This window comes from Rattus norvegicus, chromosome 15, assembly GCF_021556685.1.
Source record: "Rattus norvegicus strain SHRSP/BbbUtx chromosome 15, alternate assembly SHRSP_T2T, whole genome shotgun sequence".
Classification (NCBI taxonomy): domain Eukaryota; kingdom Metazoa; phylum Chordata; class Mammalia; order Rodentia; family Muridae; genus Rattus; species Rattus norvegicus.
The window spans coordinates 106,662,151-106,684,851 of NC_141548.1; the positions used below are offsets into that span (position 1 = coordinate 106,662,151).

Genomic DNA, 22,701 nt, shown 5'->3' on the forward strand with positions numbered 1-22,701 from the left:
TCTGTCCGTGCAAAAGATGAAAGGAAATCTTCCCTGAGTTTACACAAATGCTTTACCAAATGAAGACTTCATTCATGCTAAAACACGGGTGTGGTTTTTAAAATATATTTTGTTTAGGACCTCATTGTGAATAGGCTTTTGCTGAGTCATGCCCAGTTGCAAATACGGTAAGAATGCACAAAGCTATATTCACCTGCACATGGAGTTACAGTTCATTTATTCCCTAACCTGACTTTTATGCAAAATTACTCCCTAAAAGCTATAAAGATTGAGTCCTCATTAGAGTTGCAGAATTTTCAGAATATAGGCAATTTGCATATAGAAAATGCAAAACAAAACAAAACAAAAAAATCAAAACAAAAAAACCCCCCGCAGTTGAGGGATTCTGGAGAGAGGACTCAGCAAATTAAGAGCATTTGCTGTCTCTAACACCCACATTGAGTGGCTCACAACTGCAACAGCTACACTAGATAGAGGGGATCAAATACTTTCTTCTTACTTGAGTGGCACTTGGTCTCCTGTGCACAGAATCTGCACGTACACAATACTTAATGAAATAAATCTTTCCTAAACAACTAAAAAGTGCAAAAATTGATTAAAAATTGACACAAATGTATTTCCTCATAACAAAAGCAAACACAAATTGCTATTTAATGTTTTCCCAGTTATCTGCTTTGGGTGGTGGGATTACAATGACAGACCAAAGAAGGTTGAAAATCTAAATTTTCTAAGGGGATAGAATGCTTGGGTATGGCTAAATTCAGGGAAATATAAAGGCTTCCCAAGGCTTTGCATTTTGAATTTCATAGCTTACATTAATGAAGGGCAGCAAGTGGTTGAAGATTATTTCTTTTCCTTTCTGGTGGCATCCATCCTGGTTTGTAGAAGAAAGGGTTGAGGCTGAGCTCTTGCAACTGTAATTTGTCTTCATTATAGAGGATAACAAGGATGCTATTCCTGGTCTCCATGGAGAGCATCATCCCACAGCTCACCCCAAGAACTACAATAAAAATGTAGCATGTAAGAGATTGGGGGATTTCAGCATGGTAAATGAGAAAGATGTTCTCACATGCTTCTACTCTGTATCCTTGATAAATCCCATGGACTTGCTGAATTTTGTATAATTTTTCTAAAATCTGTATAGGAAAACCATCATCCCAGTGATCTGAAAGTGTAGTGAGAATTTCCCCTCTTATCATGGAACAGATGTGAGTCAGAGATTGGTTTGTGACTGCATACCATGATACTTTGTAACCCACCCCCACTAAAATGACAAGTGTGAACTCTTCGCTTGCTAGGGACTGTGAATAAAGCCATCACTTCAGGAGACGATGAGGAAATAGCATTTTATTTCTTACAAATTTATAGCCAAGACAATAAATCACTCCATAGAAAAATTTAAAACAAGATACATTGTTGTGACCTTCATAACAGATGGTGTCATTAGTACAATAGTGAAAACTGCCTGCTGGGGTGTCAGGTTGCAGCATTTTGTCAGGCTTGATGTATGAAGAATAAAGTCAGTAATGGAATGGGGGCTTTAACCCCAGACAGAAATTGTTTTTGTAAATGACCAAGAGAGATATGCTTAGTGGCCATGTTGCCCCTAAGTTTAGCTACCATTGCAGAATATATGGTGAAACTTATATTGATTTATGTTTATTTGTTGACTTAGGGATTTATTTATTTATTTGTTTATTTAGCTCCGTGGTGACACAATAATGTGTTCATCTTAACAACGTTACCCTAGATCCAACTAGTCACTTCGTATTTTTAGAGATAGAATTATGGAACATATCTTTAAATGTATCTTTAAACTGTCACGTTAATATTGCTGCATCCATGTCATTAGTAAATTTATGGTACCCTCTTTCATTCATCTGTTTCTCAGCTACCTCCTTTTTGTCTGTTCAGAAAAGAGAATGGGAAAATGTTATACTTTTCAAGACCAACCTTAACCTAGTATTCTAATTGCCATTCCCAGACAGCTGTTAGCCAAATCTGTAGGCAAGAATTTCTCATTTATAAAACTATATTCGTGTTTTTGCTGTGACAGTCATCACAGATATATAGGTGAATAGGTGATGAATGAAGTCAGATTAAGATAGTCTGTTAGCTGTTTTTGGAAAGTGGTCTGAGGCAATTCTCCCATCCTCTCTGCTATTCCATTGTCATCTTCAAGGAAAGTTTTTGTTTGTTTCCTCCTCCTTAGATCTTTGGAATGTTCTTCAAATAGATGAAAAAAAGAATTGCCCAATAATAAAAGCCAGAGAAACAGAGATATTGTTAAAGGTCCTTTTGGAGAATGAAAACAAATGGATTAGTGACGTTGTTTTTCCAGGTGTTAACACTCTAGGGTTCTGACAGGATGGGCCAACTGCAGCCTATGGCTGGGCTGGTCCCCCATGGGAATGGGTGTGAGTCTGCTGAGTTGAATAGTTGCTCATTTCTAGTGTTCAGGAAGCTTACATTTGTTAGACAGAACTGTCTCTTCATGATTTTCCCTTTTCTAGAGAGGGATAATCCACCCCTGTTTTTGTAAGAACAGCCAGAGCTCTCTATAATAAAGGTCTATGATAGGTCCGAATGACTACATACACTGTGTTAGTACTACATGGTATACTGTTCCTATTTGTGTAGGAAGAAGAAAATTTTCCTATTTACCATCAACAAACAGAAAAACAACACACCCACTATTATGGTGACCATGAAGATTGCTTCCATGACATACCCAAATCAAATCTCACTTCTATTCTAACTGTTTCATGACATCTACTATATTTGGAGCTAGAACTCCAAAGTGTCAAATACTCAGTCCACATAAACCAAATTAACTTTAACTAATTTCAGGAAAATACTTTATTCTTTGCAGCTGAGTAGTCCAGAAACAAAAGAACTAATAAGAATCACTTCTAGGCAAGAGATAAGTTCAAAGATGAAGTGTAAACTCTTTATAAGAATTATGATAAACATAAAAAAGCATCCGAGATATGATATATTAATATCATTAGTATATAAAATCATTTATTTCTATTGTAGAAGTAACTTCATGATTTAAGATATACTATGTTAGAAACAAATAAAAACACTTAATTCTTCAAATAGTTAATCCTTCACTGATGGAAATCAGTCACAAATGTGATGTTCTTTGGGGAATATCTCTATGATAGACAATTAAGTTCCCATGTAGGTGTTTCATAAACCATTTGTTAAACAAGTAATCGATTGATAATATTTCTGTGCCTAGAAATTTTAAAGAAGATATTTAAATTTAGGAAAAAGTAAATTCTAAAATGAGGATACACTCTGTGTTGATGAGGATGCAAAGCACTTTTTATCTCTTTCTCACTAGACCAACAGTAAGGGCCTGAGTAACTACTAGGTTGTCAATTACATCTCAAAACTGAAAAGTCTCCATATATTGCCCTAAAGAGCCTGAAAGTACAGGCTATCAGTAAAACAAGATTAATCGAATGTGTGCTGCACTGAACAATTAAGTAAAACAAATATAATGCAGTTGTTATCTCTTAACTGGTTCTGACTACTTGCTTGCCTTGGGATATGTGATGAGAAATGACAAAAGTGAAATTTTGTTGTGGGAGATTCTTTTACCTAAAATAAATGTACCTGTTTCCATGGCATGAGCTTACAAATGCTTAAGACACTTTATCTTGAATTCTTTCATGATATACGTGACAGTATCATAGCCTTCCATTACCCAAAACTGAGGACTTCTGCTATATTCACACAAGTCGTTGATCATTTGTCAATCACCAGAAGTACTCAGAATTTATCCCTGACTCTACTGTATGTATTTAAAGTTTAATGAGTTTGGAGTTTTTCTAACTGCATTAAAAAGTTTATTATTTCATATTTTCTCAAGGTGATTGGTTACTTGAGTAGCTTAGCAATAACTACCAGCATCTTGTAGTAAAAGAAAATTGTGTCCAACAAAAAAGCCAAAGAAAGAAATGCAAGATTTCTTTTGAATTCTGTATTTGTTCTGTAGCAAAACTAGCTTATCCAGGTGATTTTTCAAGCCTGTCTTGAAAGGCATTTACATCAAGAGACATGATAAAAACTATTTTTTTATTTTAAGTGTGCCATTAGTAAGAGTCTCAGTTACCACAAAATATTTTAATTACTAAATAGTTTTTTAAATAAATTGGAGGGTAACCACAAAGGAAGTTTGTAAGGGGTGGGAAAATTACTAGACCCTCTTCAGGATTTTCTAGAACTCATGTTGATTATAGCTAATCCTAAAGGGCAAGACTGAGACAGCAATCAGACATAAGGGATTAAGTCTGCATTTTTAGCACTTCAACCTGCAACTCAGTTTGAAGTTTGTGTGTTCCTATTTCAAGAAAAGCATTTAAATAAAACTCTAAAATGATGAGCTCAATAATTTAGTAATTATTTAATTATAAAATGAATCTTTATTTGATATAATTTAGTAGTATGTTCCTTTAGAGAATAGGGACCTTAAAATGCAATTCAATTGAAAAGGAAAGAAACAAATAAAACATCTATTTTGAGTACTTTTGAAGAGAGCATCTCTAAGGATGAGCCACATCCTGTTTCATTGACATTTCAACCAGACTGGACCGAGGAACATTTGCTCAAGGCTAATTGCAACTGTCTAGATCTATAATGAAGGCTTTCCTGGATGACCTTTATGTATTACAGTAAGTAAAGCTCCCCTCTGAGAAGCAGCTATTCAATAAACTTTTTTCCTTTAGAAGATAGGTTATTACAAGTCTATTGTCAGCATGTCAATGATACTTTCTTCTTGATGGAAGCCTTTATTTCTCTGGTGACAGTGAATAACACCCTTTGTGATTTCAGGTTCTTGTCATTGTGGAAAGTGCATTTGTTCTGGAGAAGAGTGGTATATTTCAGGGGAGTTTTGTGACTGTGATGACAGAGACTGTGACAAACACGACGGTCTCATTTGCACAGGTGCAGTATTGAACTACACTAATTGTTTTGGGCCACAAATGACAATTGAGTGAAATGACACCCACAACACACAGCTTTAGATAGGGCAGAGAGGGCAGCTCCCACACACTCAAATGAACAATGCCCATGTGTAGTAATTCTGAAAGGAAAAGTGAACATCTGTGAATACACACCAACATTTTCCCTAGAAGAATGCAAAGATATGAAGCCAGATTACATGAGTGTTGGAATATTTCTACAAGATAACCTGTTCTATAAACTCACACAAAGACAGTTATATGAAAAAAGAATTCTCTTGACAACCATTTCATCTTAATATGGTCCAGATGGGGTATTATTTAAAGCAGCACTTGCATGCCACAAGTTGGTGAATTAGATGTTTTGGGAAACTGGACATATGTATGAATGTGTGTATAGTATGAGAGATATCAACAGAGTATACTAAATATTTAACTGTGTAATGGTCATTACAAACCTAATTTATTGAGTTCTAATAGTTGGCTATAAATAATATTGAACCAAGTTAAATTATTATGTATATCTTCTCCTGAAGTTCTTATTTTATTTATAAAAGTATAAGCCCATTTATTAGACTTCTAGCTGATTCAATATACCACTGATAAAATTTGCAGTAACACAAAATATTTTTGTAATCAAACATTTTCAGTTTAGTTAAAGATGATTGTTTTGTCATAACATTAAATTAAATAATCACTTTCTCTGCACCTTGCTAGACAAGGATTTTTCTAGCTCTCAGGCCTGCCTAATTTCATATCAAGGGGTTTTATGCTTTTCAGTGTTTATTTGTAAGTCATATATGGTTTGCCTACTAACAGAAGATAGAATTATGATATGGGAGCCCAGCTGGGTGATGAAAGTTGGGTACTGTTCAATTAATATATTATGGGATCAAAGAGATGTCATTAAGTATCTTAAAGATGGATTTCTCTCAGATGTCTAATAATATAATAATATTGTTGTATGGTAAGATGCTTTAGAGAGGATAAATGGTTTTCTTATGAACAGCTATGGTTCACAGTTATATATTCTAATTGTATATTCTGATCATAATCATGATTTCTGTGTTTACTTTATTGCAGGGAATGGAATCTGTAGCTGTGGAAACTGTGAATGCTGGGATGGATGGAATGGAAATGCATGTGAAATCTGGCTTGGTACCGAATATCCTTAATGATGCCAAGGGAGACAACTGGATTCTTATTTCTAGGCCATTTTAGAAATTCAGAGGAAAGCATGTTACACAGCACTAGGACAGACTTTTGTGTATTTTTCTATTTCTGACTGCCCAAGTGAAGCATGGGTCTTCATTAGAAATGAATTTAGCAAACTGATGTAAGTTACACCATAAAGAATTGTTCTCCCATGACTAATATCAGTGTTTCACAACTGAAGAGGACAATTTTGTAACGCACAAGACAATTGGTGGTGTCTACAGAGAATTTGGTTGTCAGACTTGGTAGGTAGGAGTATTTGTGTTATGGGAATATTAGAGGTAGTGACCACAGACAATGCTGAACACCCTACAGAACATAGAAAGGCCCTTACAACAAAGTATTTTCTGACATCCAATGTTTAACAAGATGTAGTAGAAAAATGCTAAGTCTCATGGTATTTTGTACTCCACATCCCAAAACCAGAAACACTGTATCAGAATATAAGGATAATATTTATTCTCACATAAACCAACCAGTCAGATTTTTCCAGGATTCCATATGACTCTGAAATTGTATATGGAATGATAATGACAGACACATATGAGGTGTAATGATGTAGGCTGGGGGCTTACCAGATCACAAGGGCTTTAAACTCACAAGAATCTCTTACAGGAAGAAATGAAAAATGCACAATTTGACATTTTAATAAATAATGACATAAGTTGTTTATATTCTGCGTCAATATCTATTTACTCATGGAAAACAAACACGCTAGAAAAGAATGAATTGGAATAACCACTTAAGATCCCAAGAACTAGCAGATTTTGCTTTTAAGACTAGGCATGGGTTACATATACAGGAAATCAGATTTTTCTTATTTAAATTATTTCATGTAATTTATCCTCTGAAGAAGACAGTGTCTAGTTAGAAACACGAGGATCTTCATATTGCATTCATTGCCCTTAAATGGCTCTCTTCTCTTCAAAGAAATGGTGGAGTCAACAAGGATGACATCAATTTTACAAGTTCAGGAGTGGACCCCAAAATTCTAGAAATGGTTTAAATCAAAATTACAAATATTCACTCAATGATACAAACAAAATGTTTATTTTTTTGGTGAAATTTTGCTCTGTATGAAATTCACATTGAATTATGAAAATGTACAATATTCGGGGTTCTCTTGCATATTTACAGTTTTTTCTACTTATACACATAGTTGAATCAACCATTATTTAGAGCTAAAAAAATACCTTTTCCCTAAATGTGAATTATTCGTAAAATCCAAAATAACATAGCAAAATCATTTCCGTTTTAAGATGAAATTTTTACTTGCAAATTTTATATTAATAATGCAAATATTTTAGAATCATGGCTTGGACTTTATCAGTCAAGTCTCCAAATGTAAAGAAAACACACCTCCACTGTGTTACTTAAAAACTAAATACTGAGAAGTATTTGAAGGTCATTTATACTGGTGCTGGTTTTATAATAATAATAAGGTTCTCGGAATTTAACGTATTTATAAAATTGTTGCCTCTATCCTGAGATTAGGGGACCCAGCCATACTGGTTTTATATCTATTACTGAGCTGGTAATCAATGTCAGTTTTGTAAAATGAGGGAAATATAAGGAGTTACGGTATAATGTGGATGATTGCATTATTTTTCTATATATATTTTCTATCTCTCCAAATACATTTTAAACCAGAAAAAGCAATCATAATAATCCAATCCCATTTCTGATGAGGTGTTTGGTGACTTCCAAACAGTAAGAGTCACTGACATTTCCATCATGCTACAATGGCTTTTATCTTTTCTTACTATAGGACTCAGCCTTCTATAAAGATCTGGACAATTCCTATTAGAGAAACCACTGAGAGATTGTCTCTTTTAATTGACTAATATTTTAAAACTGTAACAAATAAATAGAATCTATCCTGAACTCTCAGGCCACACACAAAGAGACTGACTTTAATCACAGCCATGTGTAGTGGTTTGCCCGAATGTGCTTCCCTGGAATTACTTTCAGTTCCTTATGGTCCCTTTCATTAAGTGTGTCCTTTTTATTATTATTATAATGCCCTCTCTAGTTTTTATCTTTTCTATAAGTGGAATCTATTCTAAAAGTATGTGTTACTTTTCTTATATTTTCATAAGAAAAAGTGTTGAAGTATCTTTACCATTTAAGTGTTCTCAGAATAGAGTTTAGACATTGGAGAAATGATTTTCCATGAAGATCAAAATGTACTATGTCCTGAATATTGGACAACATGAAAATATGTTGTAGGTCACCATGTTCTGGGGTGCATGGTGTTACAGACTATGGAAGAAAGCTGTAGAATATGCCTCACAGTAACCTAAACTCTATTCAGTTCTTTTTCTTGGAAAACTGACTTTTAAAAAAAAAGATTAATTTTATTTGCTATAATCTGTGTCTGTCTGTCTTTCTATCTGTATGTGACCCTAGCCATGACAACATCAGTATATCTATAAAGAAGTAGATTTCACACACTTTTATAGAAGAAGAAGAAGAAGAAGAAGAAGAAGAAGAAGAAGAAGAAGAAGAAGAAGAAGAAGAAGAAGAAGAAGAAGAAGAAAACAAACCCAAACCAAAAACATGGTGATAGGCAAAAATATAACCTATCTCCTATATAAATCTGTTTCTATACTTTGACTCCAAGACAGAAGTTACCTTTTGAGAATGTTAAGCAATGACAAATTTGTAAAGAGTAGAAGAAAATAAACAAATCTCTTTGGCTTGCTTGTGGTTTTCAAAAACTACACTGGGATACGTGATAATTGAAAGGGAGACATTAAGTTCATCAATTTTGATGATCTTCATCCTGCTTATTTAGCAAACTATAGCTGAAGAATTCCTCCAGAGGACTTGTAAAAGTCAACAAAAATCTAAATTTTGGAAGAGAACCATTGTTCCTACTGACTTTCGGGAATCCTGAGTTCATCTGGATTCTAGCAGCACCAGGGGAGAAATGAATTATGTCTATCAGCTCTCCAGTAAATATCAGAATTAAACTAAATGAGAACCTAGAAAAAAAGAAAAAAAATACAGTGTAGTCTTAAAATTTGTAAGCTCAACTGTCACAAATTTTCTGAAAGCTACTCAGTATTCTAGACACTCACCCAGTCTTATGTGTCACTGTATAAAACTCTTAAACTATGTATGTCTCTTAATTCAGAATAACACAATTTACATTCTGGATTTCACTAGGCCTGTGCTTTAGAAAATATTTAGACATTTGGCCTAATTGTTGCCCTAAAATATAGGGTTTTTTCCTAAAATAAAATTGAAAATCATTTCCCACTATTTTCTATTTTTTCTAATTTTAACCTTGGTCAGTTTAGTCTAACAATCCTTCACTGACAAATATCAAACACATATTATACATGTAATATTTGGAAAAAAATTTTAACAAGGTAATACATATTCACTTTAAGAAACAACAAAGGGTTTGTGGTGGTTGTTGTTTTAGTTTTTGCTTAAAGAACCAAATCTGATATTGGTCATTCTAGAGAGAGAAAAAAGAGATGGTTTAGTAGTTGAATCATTAACTAGATGGTTAGGTGTGATATATTTTGCTTACTTTCTAAAAAACCAATAACTAGAAACACTAGAGAAAACGTCGTGGTGTCCATTGTGGATCTATTCCTCACCCAAAGCACCCAGAACAAGCAAACACTTAAAGCAAGACTCCAAATTCTCCAGAATAATAAGAAAAGTGCTCAATTCCCTTTACTCTTCACATAGGACAAATCATCATAATGATTTTCAAGAATGTAGTAAGAAATTTCAGGAACTAAACTTATTTGAAAAAAAATGTTGTTACTTGAATTATGCAAAGGACAGACATTGAGCACTGTCGATGGATAAGCAAAGCAATTAGGTATCATAAGAAAGTGATCAAACTAACCCTCCCCCACCAGATATGCATGCAGAAGGAATGGGTCATCTATAGACTTGGTACAATGAACATACATACAGGAAAGTATAAAACACACAGTCTATAAATACAAATGTGTTCCATCAGATTTACTATTCAGAACATCAGTGATGACAGATTGCATTTAATGATAGCAAACTTAATTTCTGAGGGAAGGATTGTTGACCTTGTTCCAGAAAATTAGCAAGAGAGGTATCATAAAGGAGCTAAAATTTTCTTTGGCATGGTAAAGGGGGAACTTGAGTTTATCAACTTATTTACATGAGAGTTCTCTATATATGGGGCGATACAATGCTATTTTGTTACACAAAATTATTTTATGCTTTCCATATGCCTTCATATAAGTATTTGATTTGATATGTCATAGCTATGAACATAACAAATGATAAGAAACACAAATTGTACAATACAGACAATCCCTCTGTTATAAATTGAATAATACATACCAGTACTTCTGGATACATGAGTCCTAGTACATGCAGATCATTTGGTGCTTTCCTCTTCCCATGCAACAGGTGAGACCAGACACAAAGGAAATGGTCTAACTAAATCAAAGATAACAAGAACCCCATTGCAATGTGTCTAATCATATATTAGAATAAACCACTCGAATACCTACTTACACTAATAAATGCTCTTATAGACAACTCTTGGGAAAGGAAACAGAAAGAAACATTAACATAAATCTTAATCATTTACAAAAATAAATCTTGCCTCAATTGTAACCACTAAATAGGTCTTGAGAACAGAAATCTCAAGTAGTGTTGATTATCAAAAACAGAAAGGTAGGCTGGCTTGGGATGTGTATGCATACAGAGGGGTATAAGCTATGTCTATAAGCCCAACTAATAGGAATTACAAGCTATTCATTTTACCACATACTATGAATGTATGTCTTCCATAATGAGTTTTATCTAATTATGCATAACAGCAAATGAGGAATGGTCAAAGGGGTCATTTTGTTGTATTTGCAGTTTAGCATTATTAACAATAAATCTACTCAAAGATTTTGCTAATGTTTATTTATTGAAATGGAATCTAGTATGAAATGAAATGAGCATAAACACTTAAATTTATACTGAATCTTTAATTAGCTAAGCAGGCCAAAATTTTTCTATGCTGGGCAAAGGCTGACTTCATGGAGATTCATGAAAGCAATGAGAAAATGATTTCCCAGTAAGTACAGTGCAAAGGGGAACAGTGGCAAGTGGGTCATCCTGCCACATGGAAATAATAACAAGAGGACAGTACATTGATCCCACATCGATTGTTTTCTATAAAAGAGGTTCAGTTTGGTCTCAATGAACTCTTCTGAGAAGAAAACATAGAATTTTATTAAGTTACATACAGTTAACAAATATTTTTCCAAACAGTTTAGTACTAAACATTTTGAAGCTTTTTTTTGTATCTGATATTAAACATTTTGCATGAAATCTTCAAGGTGTATCTCCAGCATTTCACAGCCTTTCTAAGTATCCCTAAACTTGGAGCTCTACAGAATTCAATTCAAAATGAAATTAAAGCAATAAAAGAAAATTAAATAAATCAAATGGTCCAAACCCCTAAGGCTGGAGTATGTTAGGTTGTCTTTAGTTTTATTTAGGGTACTCAACAAACCATATTCTGAAACCTTGACAAGTCATCTCTAACCCAACCTGTTGGGCCCAACAGTGATGAGTTAGAGGTGTATACTGATGATATCCAGGATACTAGGCCCCATGCTGAGCTAAAACCAAAACCAAAACCAAACCAAAACAAAACAAAAAACAAAAAAAAACCCAAAACCCAAAAACCAAAACGCAAACAAAACTCCTAATATGTCCAGTTTTAAAACTTGCCATTAAATACCAAAAATGTTAAAGTCTAATTTATACTAACGTGTGCATTGCTGCTTCAGGAAAGAACACAACAGCCACCTTGCCCATGCTTGGCTGAGGATGAGGATAACTGGAATGCAGCCCAAATCAGGTGTGACACTGAGTTATCTTCATTAAAAACAGGAAGGAGTGGGCCGGAAATGGATTTAGGTAGCATATTTCTTATAGGTTGTAATGATTTGGGTTTTTATTTTTTTCCCAATAATGAGGATTAATTGATGAAAATAAAATGAACCTTAATCAGGCCTACAAGGCCTACAGAATTCTTTGGACCCACTTTCTCAAAAACTAAGTGGGTCTTGCTCGCTGGGCAAGGCAAATGTTACCATTACCAGTAAGCTTGTGATATGTATAAAACACACACACATATTGAAACTAAGAGGGAATGCCAAACACCTATCATAGAGGATACTTTCCATGGATTGTGTTTGACCCTTGTTCCACCCAGGCAATGCCTACCTCGGGAGCACAGCATCTCCTACTAGACAGAGCGTATATGTGTGTTTGATCAATAATGTGAGCCAAAGACAACAATCTTAATCTTTATATATACTATTTGTAGTAATAGGTTTAGAAGGCTTCCTGATTCCCTAATTGTTCTTCTAAGCAAACCAACTGCAACACTGAAGATCAGAGGAACACAATCCCTGCTAAAGGTCACAGACAGTGGAGCGAGCAGCCCTGTAAAAATGGAAAGAATAGAAATCCATGATAGCACAGGTTTACAGCATCTAACTAGAAATTACTCAATATTATTTGTGTGCTACAAAATTGAACTTAAACACATGGATTTCGCTGAAACAGGACTCAAAAAGGATTATGGGTAGCTGTCAGCAGGCAAGGTATTGAGTGTACTTGTGAAGTATGTCATTCACATGAAGTGTCACAGTCACAGAAAAGATATTAAAAAGGCATTCCATATCTGGTAGGGCATTCCATGGTCTGAGTTTAGCTGGTTTGTCCAGGTGTCTTCTTGGTGTAGGGGGGCCACAGGTTGAGATTTATCCACTTGCAACGAAGGAGGTCTGAGAGAGCATAGGACAAGCGTCAGCTTGCTTGCTGGGGCTTTTCCGCCACAGGAGCAGGAATGTCTAGTAAGGATAAATCACTCCACTGTGCTCGGGATAAGTCAGTCAGGACACCTGAGGATCTGGCTATGTGGTCTTGCACTTGTTGACTGGTTTGCCTCCATTCATTATTGCAGATGCACTTGTACTTTTGCTTGGTGTCACCCCAGCTTTCGGGACTGTTTCACCAACATCATGCAAAGATGGTTCTCGGTACATGGCAACTAGGGTTGTAAAGAAAGGGAGAGGAAAGGAATAGTTGCCTGGTTACTATGCAAGAATGGCACAACACATTTTGCACAGACATTGGCCAGTCTGTGTCAGTTTTCCACAAATGGACCCAATACCATCGATAAGTGGACAACAGTTGTAAGGCAGCCATTCCCAGTCCATGAGTTAAGACATCACGTTCAATGCAGCTCTAAGGTATACAATGAAGTGTGTGCATGTATATGTACTTAGATTTTTGTCTAGGAAAGTTTAAATAAAAGCTTATGGCCTCTTGGCAGAACTATAGAGCAAAGCACACATAATATTTAAGCATTCATGAGCAGGCACACGCATGCCTCTCTCCAGGAGAAAACTCATTTGACTTAATTCTATTTTCACCTGAGATGACTAAGCTATTTTCCTCTCCAATGGTTTAAAAGATATACAGTCATGCTGTGTTCCACTTGAAAGCTACACACATTAGTAATAAAAGGCTTCCTTTGCTTAAACCAGAGCATTCTATGAATTGTTTCTATCCCTTTCCCACCATCCTAATAAAGGACTTTACAAGTGAAAGTAACTGTGTGGCATTTATATACTTATATCTAGTTTTGATTCATTATTTAAAAATTGAATAATTAGGAGGATGGGGGTATAAAACAGTAACAACTGAGATTAATGCCTGAGAAAAATTTGAGGAACTGGCTGAGTTGTGCCGGGTGACGTGAGAACCACGCTTCACGTCACATATTTAGAAAATACTTTTACAGAGTCCCAGGAGAGAATATTTAAGAGTATCTGACATTTGGAAAAATTAATTGACATAAAATCATTTGCCACCAGAAATATAATTACAATTGAACTGTTCAGCAAGCTGCTTGGTTTTTGGAAAGCTTGGTTTTGGAAAGTTTTAGAAAAGAACCTAGGTGCAGTCGGGATCAATTTCACGAGTGCCATAGAGGGATCTTGCATACACATCGATATATCTCATGGTTTTTCTTAGCATACTTACAAAAGTAAATGTACACTGAGGTAAATAACTTGGGGGAGTAAGTAAAAGTTGCCAGTCTCTAACCCAGGCAGCTGTGTCCAATTGATAGCGCCTCACAAATGAAAAATTAGTTTTCTCCAATCAAGTCTCCCTGGCTATACAAACCACTCCTAAGGCCTAACCCCATGCTCAGCAGTAGATGGCTAACACAAAATAAACTCAGTGGTGTTTATTAGAGGTTCTTTGTCTCGTAATGGTTTTTCGGGGCTTGAGGCTTTTTGTTGCTTTGTTTTCTTACAGGTCCTTTGTATATATGTGCTAGTTTCTGGTCTTGTGTTTTTATGGAGTTTCTGAGTGTGTGTGAATGCGTGTGTCCCTGCATCTGTATGTGTATCTTGAACTCTTTCTTTGGCTTTTTGTGTTTGCTTGCTTGTTTCCTAATTTGGTTTATTTTATTTTATTTTATTTTATTTTATCTAATTCTTTATTTTAGAAGACTTTCTTTTCTAAGGATAGAGAGGAAGGAAAGTGTATATGTGGGTAGGAAAGTGTATGTGTGGGTAGGAAAGTGAGGAGGAGTTGGGGGAAGGGAAACAATAATCAGAATACATTGTAATAAAATCTATTTTTACTTTAAAGAGAAAAAGAGTTGTCATTCTTGAAGCACCTCCAGTGTCTCACTCGCCCTCAAATCAGGGCCCAATAGTATCAAAGTTTTGACTTACATCACATATGAACTAAGGCTGGGTGGGAGCTATGACTGCACAGAGAATCCGGAAGCATCGTAGTCCCATGGAAATGTCTGTACTTGTCCTAAAGCATTCAGTTATATAATTTATACCCTATTGGAGCTTGTAAAGTTTGAAACTCATATCCCTCTAATAATCTTGTCTATTAAGCACCGTGTTTTAGAAGTAACGTTTTAAAAGAATAAAGCACACCACCTTGTTTTGGTTAGAGTACCTCTGTTCAGGAATTATTTTAAAACATGATAAGATAGTACTTTTCTCTCCTTTATATCTACACATCATACTCACACAACAGTTCAGCTTAGAGCTGGAATTCCAAGAGATAGGATATATTGTGATCATACTGTTTATGCTGTAGTGAAAGAATCTTTGATGGGGGTAATAGTGAGGAACTCCATATCATCACACTTGAAGAACAAACTGACATTCTCTATAGCTTGACTAGGTTACAACCTTCACAAAGTCCCTGCCAGTACCGTGTCAGTCTCTAGAGGGACCTGGTCACTTTTTCTTTTATCCCAGGAAGACAGACCACCACTGCAAGCTTGCTGGTTCTGTTATTTTCCTCATTCACTTCTTCAGAAAACTTCGAAATAGCCTTTTTTTTCAGTTCCAATTTTTAACATAAATAACGGTAAATAGCCCTTCTAGCAGAATCATTAATGATCAAGGTACACGTCTATACTTTTTAATTAATCGATAGAATGTGTTAGCTTGTGCCTTAGGACTGCTCAAAATAAATGTAAATGAGCTATTATTTAGAGTTGAAGGCAGATAAGTTCCTTTAATACAAGGGAAATAATCTAATAAAAGGAAAATGATTTCTGTAGCATGGGACTTTGTAGAATTCTTTAAGGGTTATCTTCAAAAATTATAATAATTCAAAAGAAATTTTACCTAAATATTCTGAAAATAGGCCCACCCTTAAAGTTCCATGTGAAAATCGTTTTCTCATATATGTATCATTATATATTCATTAGAACACAAATTTTTACTTTTCAAATAATTGAAAGTCATGAAGTACTTAGAGCATTGGGAATGATGAGGATTTGTGACACTGAAAGTTTTCTGCTACATGTATGCATACACGGGTATGCACACACACACACACACACACAGACACGCATACGTGTTCGTATGCAGGCAGCACATACACAAAGTCAAGGATATAGAAGAGAGACATTTTTTTCTTTTCTTTTCTTTTCCCTCTCTTTGGTGCCGAGAACTGAAAATCCTTCCTCCTACACAGGTTAAGCACATGTTCTACCATAAACCTGCATTTGGCAGCCCCACGAACCTTAGCAAAACAGCATAAGAAGAAATCTGTGTGAACACCACTCCAATAAAAGAACATCTCTATCAGTCACTGGGAGGTTCCTGTGGCCATGCCAAATATGTCCATGTGAAAATTAAAGTCCGTAGCAGCACCCAAAAGAACGGTTCATGTGATATACTCACCTTCCAATGGCTTGGGTAGAAAATGAGCTGCTGGTTTGGTTTTCTTTACTCTGTTTCCTTTCATAACTTGCCCTTCCTTATTTAATCCCAAAAACCAGGCTCTGCCAGACTCCTGTTGCCTGTACAGCATGGATGAGTAGATTACATAATAGTTTTCAAAAACAGACTCTTTAAACTTGCATTCAGGAGTAAAAAGTTCCTATTGGGAGAAAAGAAGAGAAGAGTGTTAAAGTGTAGAGCAGAAGCTTCCAGTTTTCACTTGTTCTTCATGGATTTCTCTGAGGAATGAACCCTCATACTCATACTCAGGGGTGGCTGGAACTGAGTCCTCCTGCATGCAGAAGCTCTTTATACATAATTTTCAATACCAAAGGAATTTGGAGAGTCAGTAATTGGTGAAAATATATATGCAAGGATGTATCTCCTTTAATAAGAACATCAAAAATGTAAGCCAGGCATGGTAGCTCATGCTTGTAATTTGAACAGAAAGATAAGGAAGGAGGATTGCTGTGGGTTTAAGGACAGCCTGAGCACAGTGAGCTCCAGTTCCTACATAGCAAGATCCTGTTTCAAATCATAAAAACCCAGTGAAAAATTAATCATACAGTTCTTTCACTTAGTCGAAGCCCAATTTAATTACCATCTAACCACTTACCGCATTAGTGTAGCGTTATCCATTTCTGCTAAAGTTTACAGAACTCTTTAAGATACCGTATGTGTTATGTTATTTTCACAGAAATAACTTTGCAATATTGTAACAGTAAGTAGACAGTTGTTACAATAAGTAACATTAGTTGTAAGTAGATTAGTGTTACAGAGTGACAAATTTATAGTACTGAGGAATAGACTAAAACCTCAAACTAAAGTTATGATAACCAGATGGCACCAGAGCCATTGGCCTGTGACAAGCTGAGGCCAGACATCCTGTTAGCTGAAAAAAGCTGGAAATAATCACCCAATTTCATGGTTTTGAACTCTACTGAAACTCTTGAAGATCAACAGCAAAACCCTGCCCTGACTAAAAAACCACCCAACAGTTTTGAAAAGAGTACAGAGTGTTAAATAGATTTAAGCTCATGCCATCATCCTCATTCAACAGTGAGCAGCACAAAGCTTTAGTATTATTATAAATATCACGAATATTTCATAGATGATTTTATATCTTTAAATTAAATTTATTTTAAAATAAATAATAATGAATATGACTTCGTGCTTATCCATAAGAGTGCATAATACTACAACTTTAAAGCATTTCTGACAGCATCCAATTGCGTAGAACTTTAAAGAACCCTTTTTTTTTTTGTTTTGGTGGGGAGAATGTAGAATAAACCATCATTATTTCTTTTGGTTAAAAACAGTGGAACTGAATCTGGCATTTCTGTGTACTGCTCATTCCATATGTTTAGTACACTGGTGATGTACAACTAGCAGGGGAAACACATTGAAAAAGTGGCTTCAACAGGTCAGGCCATGCACCAAGCAGGGGTGGCTGAGTAGAAGCAGACAATATGCAGAAAGGCCTGGCCAGTCTTTTCCTCGAACTCCTGCAGCAGCTCTTCCATTTCCTCCTCCATATCCTCAGTGTACTGGATACACTGGCAGAGCTCCCAGATAAGGTACATTCCCAGAGTAGCCTCGTCATGGTGGCCTAGATGTACATCTTGACCACAAGTACTGGCTTGCAGTTCTCCTGATCTCTGGAGTTCAGATCTTCTATAACCTGGTCATAGACTTTCTCTTCACAAGTGAAGATTAGGTCAAACAGGTCTGTGCGACTCTGGAATCTTTCTGGATTGGGGCTTGATCCTTTATTTCTGTCAACATATGCAAAATTCCATTTTGCGTAGAGAGTTCTTTACCTTCCCTGAGATCATTGTATATCTGGTCATATGTGGTTTTGAGGTCATAAACATTGGACTTGTTAGGTCCTGGTCCTAGGAGCTGCACATGAGTTTCTCTCCCAAAGGAGCAGACACCACAGTTGCTGAGGCTGTCGTGTCCTTCCATGCTCCGATTCTGGTTACTTGAGCATACCACTGTCACCCTTGGCATTGAAGATGGTATGGCACCTACCAAACTACCCTCTGCACTCGAGAACTTTAACATTCCAACCTCCTAGTGGCAAACAATGTAAGATGTTTAACTAGTTTTTGTAACAGTTATGAATACGCTATGGTCTGTGCTATTTTGTTTTATTTTAGAAACACATATATATGCGTGCTTCTAAAATAAAATATATATTACAATTCTTCAAGTAAAAAAAGAAAATCTCTAAAGGTTGATTTATTTTGAATAATCATAAGAAATGTATCATGATTGCATATGGAAAATGCCTTCCAACAGAGGTGAGTTATCAAATGATAGTTTCTGATAGTTTAAATTTATTCAGTGTGCTCCATATATTTGCTTCGCCAGAAGTTAATTTCCCAAGGAGCAATAGATTTTTATTAAATCAGATGCTTTACATGAAAAAGATGACAGATGCAGTGATCAATAAAAGACATTAGCAAAACAAAAGGCAGGGTGAGCCCCTCCCACAGGGATATGTGAGGTCCTCCAACATGATACTACCTCAGATTTTAACAAGAACCTGCCCAATTAAATATCCTGGCCTTCTACTAAATTCCTGTTCTCCAAATACCCTCCTTTTAGTTCTCTCATTAATGAATGGAGTTCCATTGACTCAGGGCCTAAGAGGTGCCACAGACGAAAGTAGATAAAGTGGTGGGAAAAGCAAAATGGAATGCTCCAAACCTAGCTTGTTCCCTGTGCTTGCCCCCTGTGTTTTCTTTGTCAGCTTTACATGACTGCAGATTACTCAGGAGGATAGTCTCAATTAGGGATATCCTATGGGCATGTCTGTGAGGGATTGTCTTAATTAAGTTAATAGATGTGGGAAAAACAGCCTACTGTGGGTGGCAACATCCCCTACAGAGTTTGTCCTGAACTATATTAGGATGAAGAAATTGGAGAAATCAAGCTAGAACAAGCAAGCTAGTGAACTTACATGCATTCATTTCTCTCTGTTCTTGGCTGTGTGAAGTTACTGCATTGACCTCTCTGTTATAACCATGGACTCGTACGATGAAATAAACTTCTTGTTTCTCTAAGTTGCTTTTAGTTAGTATGTTTTATCCCAGCAACACAATAAAAACAGACCAACAAATCTGACATCTTTATTGAAACTAAGCCTTCTAGGTCCAATACATTAGACTTTGGCATGTCACATATACCTCTCAGATACTTTAAGACACAAAATCATGTCATCTGCTAGTAAAAGCCTGTCTCAAAATCATCAAAAAGTACAATGCTAATAGCTGACCTGCTAGGCCACTTAATGGGGTTGAAGTAGCTAGCATTTGACTTTAGGGACACTGGATTTTTAGCCAGATCATGGCTCACAGATGGCTGTCTCATATCTATTTACAACCTCTTCCACATTGTGAATGTAGATCATTCCTTATTCTTATCTCATCACCTCTGCCAAAATATCTAAAACAAGTCATTATTAAGGAGGGTCTCTGCTCTGAATTGATTGATATAAACATGAAAGAAAATGAGATTTTCAATGTATAAGAGCTAATTTATGCAGTGGACACATTAATTCCTCCAAACAATACTTTTTAACATCTTTTGTGTTTGTGTGTGCTTGGTATAAACATGTGCTGGTATGTGCATACGTGTGTATAGGTCTACATTAGGTGTCTTCCTCTATGACTCTCTATTTTATTTTTAAAGACTGGGTCTTCATTTAACCATTGCTCATTGTCTTAGCTATATTGGTTGCCACCTGCAAGATCTCCCCATCTCTGCCTTCCTAGCATTAGAGTTACAGGTATACATTAGCATGGCTAGCTTTTACTATGGGTGTTGGGATCTAAACTCAGATCCTCCTGTTTGCATGGCAAGTACGCTGATCATTAAATCTTTTCTGTAGCTCCTGTTTAATATTACTTTGTGAGCTTTGCCTGTGACTTAAGAAACTTATGTGTGTTCTCTCTTTAATCTGAGCACTTGGGAGACAGAGGAAAGTAGATCTCTGAGAATTAAAGGCCAGCTTGATTTACATTGTGAGTTCTAGGACAACCAGGAAGACCCTATCTCAAAAACCAAAACAAAAACAAAGCAAACAAAACAACAATAACAACAACAACAAAAACAGAAAACATCAAGAGAGAACTATGTAATACTTGTGAAGACTGGTTGGGATATTCTGGGCCATTTTATTTCTGGCTAAATAATAAAAGTGAATACATATACATACAATATTCCAGGATGTTCTTATCTAACACAGTTTTCTTAAGACTTTAAAAGAACATAATCTATTCTTTAAATGTTATAGTCAAAAGTAATGTTAGCATTCTCAGGAGAAATGCTAAAACTATACAAAGGAGGTCCTAGTTATTATGTATTAAGTATCATTTGTTATAAATGTACTTTCGATGTATAAATGGAAATCAATGGAACAGAGGATTATGATCTGTATATCCAGACAGATAAGGTTCAATCAGGGTTTGATATCATTTTAGCTGAGTGTTCTTGGGAAAATGGTTTTATCTCCCTGGCTTTCAGTCTACATTTCTAAACAAAGTTGAAATTATAGAACAAAAACTGTCTGGGAGAACTGGTATGAATTAACTAATTTTAGAATGCTAAAATAATAAGTACTCAATAATTGTTATGAAATACATTATTCATTATATAGTATAACTTTTCTGTATCAATTATTTCAGTATTTCAATCCTATCATATCCCCACACTTTAAAATTCAATCGCATGATTAGCCTAGGAACACGCTTTACATCAAGTATTGAGTTGACCACCAAATATGACAAAAATGAATAAAATTATTCATTTCATTTTAAGAGATCATATAATTACATGTTATTATGGAAAGCTGGTGTGTTGGATGAGAGAAGGATTATAGGTGTAGTATATAGCATTGTGACAAACCAGAGACAAAAAATGCCACTGTGCATCAGGAGAATTATGAGCAGTTTGTAATGATATAGGCACTACAGAGAAGAAACAAACTCATGTGGGTGGAAAGGCAGGCTAGCATTTGTGATAAAGGTTTAATATGCTGTCCAGATAATGAATCCTATTGTGAGAAAATGGTACTCTTGAATAAGCAACAGAGTAAACACAAAGTGACTGTCGGTGTCCAAGACAATTTTGTAATATTAGTTATGTTTCAACACTAGTGTGCTGATTTCTAATCTCTGGAGAAATTGATTGGCAAGTGTTAGGTAGGGCAATGCCCTTTTATGAAGTTCTTTCCTTTTGATGAAATTTATAATTCTGGAAAGTAAGGTACTTTGGTTTCCAGAACTAATTTCAGTTGTTTCTCTAGGTTTGTGTCTTTCCTGACCCATCAGCCTCAAGTTACAGCCAGCTAGGAAAGCTGATGGCCCATTAGACACTTGACATTCTTTAACTGACTACTCACTGGTTGACCTTACCAATGGCAAACTGCAGGCCACAAACAAAACTTCATAATCTACCCCCCCTTCCTCTAAAATGTATGAAAACAGACCTTCACTCTGCCATGGGAGCCTGAACTGTACTCAACATCCTTGCTGCCATTGGTCTATAGCTTTAATTACTTTTAATAAATCTCTTACTAAAAAGATAATCCACCCCAATGTCCCCTTTAAACCTAAAACATGAAATCTTTCAGGAAGTTGTCTGTCAAAGATGTACATTTATGTTCACTCCAGTAGTTAATATGAATACAATGCGCAAAGCATAGAAAAGAGCTATCCAAATTGTAAGCTACTAAGCTGATTTCTCAATTTTGTGATATTCAGTAAATAGGGGAAAAACATGCTATGCAAATTATTCAAGGGGTAAAATCATGTGGGCACTGGGGGCTGTAGTAAGCAGAGCAAAGCAAGCTGGCAAACAGGATTCGTTGATGAGGATAAATGTCCAGCTCCAGACCTGTACTGGGGAAAAGGTGGTGGGAACAAACTGAAGAGGCTATGCATTGCATGAAAAATTAAAACCTTACATCTTGAGAAGATCTGAGTTTTCAGAAAAAAATAACGTTTTTGGTTTTGGTTATAACACCTTTTCATCTTGACTGCTTCTTTGGCGTATTTCTCAACACGGAGGTCAAGGGCTGGGATGGACCAGTACACTTCCCCTTTGATACCTTCAATGGACTGAAAAGGCAGGGATTCCAGGCTATCTCTGAAGCTCTAATTTATGTTTCTTATTTAGTCAACTAAAAGGACTACTGTGACAGAATACTG

General features: G+C 35.7%; 2 protein-coding genes and 1 pseudogene across 4 annotated transcripts in view; 1 reads left to right on the plus strand and 2 right to left on the minus strand.

Annotated features, from left to right (window-relative positions):
- Positions 1-10,535, plus strand: part of Itgbl1 (integrin subunit beta like 1) — a 267,862-nt gene extending 257,327 nt beyond the window's left edge. The window contains exons 10-12 of one of the 2 annotated variants that reach the window (XR_015638141.1): positions 4,846-4,959; positions 6,060-6,436; positions 8,601-10,535. Coding sequence is in view for 1 of the 2 variants with exons in the window: in NM_001017505.1 (NP_001017505.1) it covers positions 4,846-4,959; positions 6,060-6,151 (206 nt within the window). In the remaining variant the exon portion in view is untranslated. 2 annotated transcript variants of the gene reach the window in all.
- The window catches only part of Fgf14 (fibroblast growth factor 14), a 630,557-nt gene continuing 618,036 nt past the window's right edge, over positions 10,181-22,701 (minus strand). For both annotated transcript variants that reach the window (NM_001411965.1, NM_022223.3), the window contains 2 exon segments: positions 10,181-13,260; positions 16,445-16,643. In NM_001411965.1, the coding sequence (NP_001398894.1) occupies positions 13,124-13,260; positions 16,445-16,643 (336 nt within the window). In that variant the 3' untranslated portion in view covers positions 10,181-13,123.
- Positions 17,838-18,626, minus strand: LOC148001168 (RNA polymerase II subunit A C-terminal domain phosphatase SSU72 pseudogene; annotated as a pseudogene).